Genomic DNA, 6,158 nt, shown 5'->3' with positions numbered 1-6,158 from the left:
GTGATGGACATTGTTACTGGGAACGACGTCAAGCTGACGTGATACACCTATGCTGACTACGCTAATGATACTGATGACCAAAAGAGTGTTATCGGGTTCATGACGTTTGTCAATGGTAACGTGGTTTTGTACGGGTCAAGAAAGCAATAGATCAACGCACAGAGCACAGCGGAAGCAGAGTATTTTGCTATGAATGAAGGTACTAGAGATCTACGGTGGACGTGGACTCTGTGAAGAACTATGCTGGGAGTTTGCGACTCCGGAGATTCTCGGCGATAACAAGTCGTGCATCTATCTGACTGCTAAGCCTGGCAAGCACAGCAAAAGCAAGCACACTATTAGCAAGTTCTACTTGGTGTGCCACCTCGTGGAGGACGAGCAGTTACGGATTCGCCATGTTGGCACCGACGACATGATCGCCGACGCGATGACGAAGCCGAAGGACAAGTCGAACATGGTATGAAGGTGCTGCGTATCGACCGTTAGCAAGGGTTAGCTCGTTCAGTGGAAGCCAAACATCATCGCCGTGCGTGAATGCAGTTACTACTATCAGTTCACGTATGCGAATGACAAGAAGGAGGAAGAGCGCTGCCAAGGACGAAGCGTCGTGCTGCAGAGCAGCTAGGGGACGCCAAGGACATCGTGGTGAGCTCTAAAATGTGATCATGTTGAAGCTGAGCTTCGACAAGATCAAGTGGGAGTGTCAACTGTGGAGGAAGAGCCAGGGCTGCGTCCAGCTCCAACCTGAGGCCCAGGTGCCTCCAGGACGCGATGCTCGCGTCCAGAAGCCGGACTTAGACGGATTATTCAGCCCTATCCTACTGCTAATCCTACGAATATATTACCGGTTTTTTTGTGCGCTATGGCCCACTCGACAGCTTGCGCCATCAAGAGTAAGCAGCTTTCCCCTTTCTGGACTTTCTGTCCCTGCAACTAAGCGTTGAAACGACTACTTCCTTCATCGTCATGGTCACCACTTGGAGCAACCGAGGAGCGACCATCACTCATGGACGCCCTAACCTAAATATGAACCTGACGAGGCTTGGTGTGTCGGTTGCCGAGCTTGAGCTTGGTTGATTGGACTCCAGACTGGAATTACTGGAGTCCAGTAACGTCACTTGAACATGAGCACCGTGCCAATGTTGCTGATCGACTCCTATGATACGCTTGCATTCCTTGGTGGGTTGCAGCGACAATCGCTAGTATGCCGGCGACGAATGGGACCGCAGCCATCAGATTCAGCGTCAGCTCCCAGCCCTTGACAAAAGTGATGACGATGCCAGACACTACCGTTGCTGAGAAGTGCAGAAGGTAGCTCATCTTGGATTCTATGTCGTGGTAGCGCCGCCCACACGTGACGACAACTGCATTGAATTATTGACGTCGAACCAGGAGATCTCCTTAGTGAAAATGGAGTTGGCGAAGAGGATTCGGATGCGCTTGGACTGTCGCGACGCCGTAAGGGACCAGCAGTATACCTGCACAGGCCTTCCGATTATATAACTGCAATGCTTTTTTGTGAAATCAGTACTTGCAGGGAACCATTTGACATTGGCAAATTCGTTATCGTTTTGATAAGAGCAATATCACATTATTACTTCCAAGATACATTGCTGGTTGGTGAAGGGGCTGTCAAAGGCATGGTCAATTGTGGTTGGTTCTCCGTTTTGCTTAGCTGGGATAGAGTAGTTTTGTGAAGCATGGGCTACAAATAATTTATGACGATACTTGAAATACCTTACTGAAAGGTTTTATCACAACTGAAAAATAAATTATTCGATCTAAATATTGACATATTATTCTCACTGCAATGTATTATTCGGAAGGCCTGTACCTGCAGATAGCCCACTAAGAGCTCTACCGTGCCCACATAGCGAAATTGCGAGCGACTCTGTTTGAGCCTTCTCCAGTGGTCGAGCCAAGCGCGTTAATAAATTTTGCCAGACAGAAGGTTCGTCAAGGGACGCTCGATGCCAGAGCCCAAAGCTCCGATTGTTCCCAGAGCCATTAGTATTTTGTCGGTCGAGTACGCGAGAGAAAGAGCTTCAGTAGTGGAACTTGCCTTGTGGGTGCCGCATTTGTCTACGGCCGAGGATTGTTGTTTTATCAGTGCCGGGTTCTCGCGGTGTGTGCAGTGCACTTCAACGTAGGTTCGCTGGTTATGGTCCGATGGTTTTTCCAGTTGCGAAGCCATCATGTTGTTAGTGGGTGCAACTGGCTAGAAAAGTTGTGGCCAAGCGACTATGTTTGCTCCAATCGGCATTTTAGCTGCCCGTATAAAGTCATTTTCGGTTAACTCTGGTCTTCAGCGGGTGAAGTTCCTGGAGCACGTATTCCACAAGCCAGTCACTTGGATCTGGTAGCTCAACAATCGTCTGCGGTTCACCAACAGCGTTAACCTCAGTCCTTGTTCGTGAAATTATGTCGGCGAGCGAGTGAGCTCATCAAAATTATCCTCGTTTAATGCGCGACCACCTCACCCCACGCAGTAAGAGAGTTGGAAAGTGGCCTTGAGCTGCTTGTGGTCCTCTTCGCATCATCTGTCTGTGCCAGCATTTCCGCAGCGTCCGTATGTACCTGGCACCCACGTACATCAGTGATGTCATCACGGCCCACGTTGCGAATAGCTGCGAAGCTCGAGTCAGGGAATACGAGGAGTGGCAGGAACGCAGCCACTTGGACTCCAAGTTGGAGCTGGCATCTTCAAGGTCCGACCAGTCCTTTATTTTTCGCTTGCTGTGCACCACGCTGTGAGTGGCCGAAAAAAGAACTATAGTCGCTTCCCGTTGGCCCAAACTTTCATTTGTATCTTCCCAAATCTGATCGGCCTTTTTTATGAGCGCTCTTCTGATGTAGCCCAATACCATTCTCAATTTCTCCATGCGAAGCTCGCCGTTGTTGCTGGCACTGGGCTTGCCAGCAGCCTACGTCATTCCCTTTGCGTCTTCCTCCTCGCTCTCCACCGTCAGAGCTCCCTGTGACCCGCACTACGAGAGGCGCAACGCCACCACAGGCCAATGTGACTGCCGCGAAGGCTTTAGTGGATTCGGCTGCCGCATGTGTATACCCAGCGGCGCGTTGGCCTCCACGTCGGGCTCTGATATCTGCAGTGCCACTTTCGGGTCTGACTATTCGTGCGTCACAGGACTTAACTACGACGCACACGCTACCCTCAAGACGTACGGCTGTACGCTGTCCACGGATCTGCAGGCGCTCTTCCCGGACGGGGCACTGGACGTACGCTGCGACCGCGACACAAAGGGCGTGGCTAACTGCACGGCCGCTGTGTTCAAAGCCAAGGAGACAGTACAAAGTGTGCACGTCATTGACTGCAACATCACACGGTGCGCATTCACCACGGGCGACGCCAACGGCGAGTGTTCACAGATCGACTGCAAGTGCGGACCCCAATGTTCAACCATGACCAAGGCGTTGGTGGAGAGCGCGTTGAGTGGCAAACCAGCCAAGATTGAAGTGACCAACAAGACGCAACTAGCCATTGTCATTGAAGGCTCACCCATTCCGTTGTCTGCTACGTGCACAGCTTCAGCATGTGAACGCACTGGAAGCGGCGGAAGTAGCGCGTCGGGGAGTGGAAGCTCTGGTGCCGATTCCGGCACCACCAGTGGACTTTGGGCTGCTATTGTGGCGTGTGCAGCACTGGCAGCGACGTTGCTGCTGTGTGGGTGTCTCTGCTCGTGCTGCTTAACTGCGAGCATTCAGAAGGAAGACGTGGAGACGGAAATCCTAAAATTTACGTCGCGATCAGTTAATATGCTCGAGTTTCATCACGTCAGCTGCTACGTGGACGGCGATGCGGAGTCTTCCAAGTCTTCAAGTGAGCCGAAGCGTATTCTCCACAACATTTCTGGCCGTGTGTCACGAGGCGAAGTGCTGGGTTTGTTGGGACCCAGTGGATCGGGCAAGACGACGTTACTGAATGCCCTTGCGGCGGTAGAAAATGGACGATCTGACTTTGCTGGCGAGTTGCTGCTTGATGGCAAACGTCTGTCGAAGGGGTATCGCCGCATCGCTGCTTATGTCCAGCAGGATGATTCGCTCTACTCGACTCTTACTGTGCGCGAATGTATCTCATACTCGGCGCAGCTTCGACTTCCTCCAACGCTGTCGGATTCAGTGAAGAATGCGATGGTGAATCGGGTAATTGCAGAGCTCAATCTCACGCACGTGGCCAACTCGAGCATTGGCTCGGTGGGGGGAAACAGTAGCAGACGAGGTGTATCTGGGGGTGAGAGAAGACGTGTGAGCATCGGGATGGAACTCGTAACGTCGCCTCAGATTCTCATTCTTGACGAACCCACGTCTGGACTAGACAGCTCTTCGGCCCATTCGGTTGTGCAACTCGTGACGGATCTGGCAGGTCACGGACGCATTGTGGTGCTGAGTATCCATCAGCCTAGCGCACGTTCCTTCCTGCTACTTAACAAGATTATGCTTCTCGGTAAGGGTAAGCTGCTGTACAGTGGCAAGCCTGCTGAGTCCAAGAACTATTTTGAAGAGCTGGGCTTTAAGTGTCCCGAGGTATGTACTGAACCTGTTGCAGGACACCTACATGTACCTAAAAAGCAGCAACGCTAATACTGTGGTGTGTTGTACTGTGTTGTGACTGTAGCATGAAAATATTGCGGACTTCATTCTTGACATTGCGTCCGACTCGAACAACATCCCAATGATCCGGTCTCGCATGAAACGGGAGCCTTCTCCGGTCTCTATGCCATCAGCAGTGCGCTCGTTCCCTCGTTCTTCACGGAATATCTCCCCGCGCTTTACGATCGGCAGCCCACCGCCGAGGGCAGAGTCGTCACCATTCATGAAAGCGGATGCGTCGCTTGACACGCCGCGGCTAGATAACATGCTAGTGTCACCTGTTGGAGCTGGAATCCCAAGGGAGCCAAGCACGCGGGGAATACCAGCGATGCCTGGTACACCGCGCAGTCCACCACCGCCAGTGCTCAAGGCTGAGACCGACACGGATGAAATCGTTGGTGACATCAAGACGCCGGCCCGATCGATGCTCGTTGAAATTCGCGTGCTCTTTGCTCGCACAGCGCAGAATATTCTTCGCCACCGGTCCTTGCTTGTGCTGCATATTGCACTGAGTCTGTCACTTGCTCTCTTCGGCGGGCTCATCTTCAACCACGTGACCAACGACCTCGCAGGATTCCAGAATCGAATGGGCGCGTTCTATTTCATTCTCACGTTCTTTGGCTTTGCGAGTATGAGCTCTATGGATTTATTCATCGGTGAACGTCAGATTTTTCTACGTGAAACAGGTGCCATGTACTACGGGGCGCTCAGCTACTTTCTCGCTAAGGCCACACTGGACACGCTGTTGTTGCGGATATTGCCGGCATCTTTGTTTGCGAGTATTTTCTACTGGATCATGGGACTGCAAGCCTCTACAGATCGCTTCTTGTTGTTCTCTCTGACGCTGGTGCTGTTTAACGTGGCGGCTGGTGCAACGTGCCTCCTCGTGGGTGTTTTATCAAGACGCGTTGGGGTCGCAAATCTCGGTGCGACAGTCATTCTGCTCGTGATGTTGCTCTTTGGTGGCTTCCTGCTCAACTCTCAAACCATGCCATCCTCCGTGGGCTGGCTGAAACACCTGTCCATCTTCAGCTACGCGTTTGAGATCCTGATGACCAACGAGTTGAAGGGTTTGATTTTGAAGTTCGATGCCCCCGGTTATCCAGCCGTGCCCGTCTATGGCGAGGTCTATCTCAAGACACTTGGTATGGACTACGCCAATCGGTTCTATGATGTAGCAGCGCTCTCTCTGATTGCGGTAAGTCTACAGGTGCTTGCTTTCCTGTTCTTGTCGCTGCAAGTTCCTCTACACCGTAGCATGGCCGATCTTGACGACGCTGATGAATTGGCAACATTAAAACAAGAAGTTTAGATTGGATAAGTATATAAAGAGTATCTGCGTAAATGCTCTGCGTCAAAAAAAGGAACGCCTCTCCAGTGAGTATTTTGCCCAACTGGCTAACCGAGTATACAATTATACCCCCAACATGCATAAAATGGACTTAGCCGACGGTCTTGGCAACACTCGTTCGGAATAATCCCAGACACAGCGCCTTGCCGAGTCGAGGACTTAGAGGCCGGGGTGGGCCCACGGCTATAAGTCCGCAGAC

The 6,158-nt window shown here is 51.8% G+C and overlaps 2 protein-coding genes across 2 annotated transcripts; one reads left to right on the top strand and one right to left on the bottom strand.

Annotated features, from left to right (window-relative positions):
* Positions 1-1,328: 1,328 nt before the first annotated feature.
* On the bottom strand, positions 1,329-2,197 carry PITG_06699 (uncharacterized protein; the record flags this gene model as incomplete). The annotated part of the gene is made up of 2 exons (XM_002998732.1): positions 1,329-1,488; positions 1,947-2,197. 2 exons carry the CDS (start codon positions 2,195-2,197, stop codon positions 1,329-1,331), a joined length of 411 nt encoding a protein of 136 aa, XP_002998778.1.
* Positions 2,198-3,057: 860 nt separating this feature from the next.
* On the top strand, positions 3,058-5,920 carry PITG_06698 (ATP-binding Cassette (ABC) Superfamily; the record flags this gene model as incomplete). The annotated part of the gene is made up of 3 exons (XM_002998731.1): positions 3,058-4,542; positions 4,634-4,969; positions 5,018-5,920. 3 exons carry the CDS (start codon positions 3,058-3,060, stop codon positions 5,918-5,920), a joined length of 2,724 nt encoding a protein of 907 aa, XP_002998777.1.
* Positions 5,921-6,158: the final 238 nt, after the last annotated feature.

The sequence above is a fragment of the Phytophthora infestans genome, genomic scaffold (genome assembly GCF_000142945.1).
Source record: "Phytophthora infestans T30-4 supercont1.8 genomic scaffold, whole genome shotgun sequence".
In the NCBI taxonomy this organism is placed as follows: Eukaryota; Oomycota; class Peronosporomycetes; order Peronosporales; family Peronosporaceae; genus Phytophthora; species Phytophthora infestans.
This window is presented reverse-complemented; position numbering and strand designations above follow the sequence as displayed.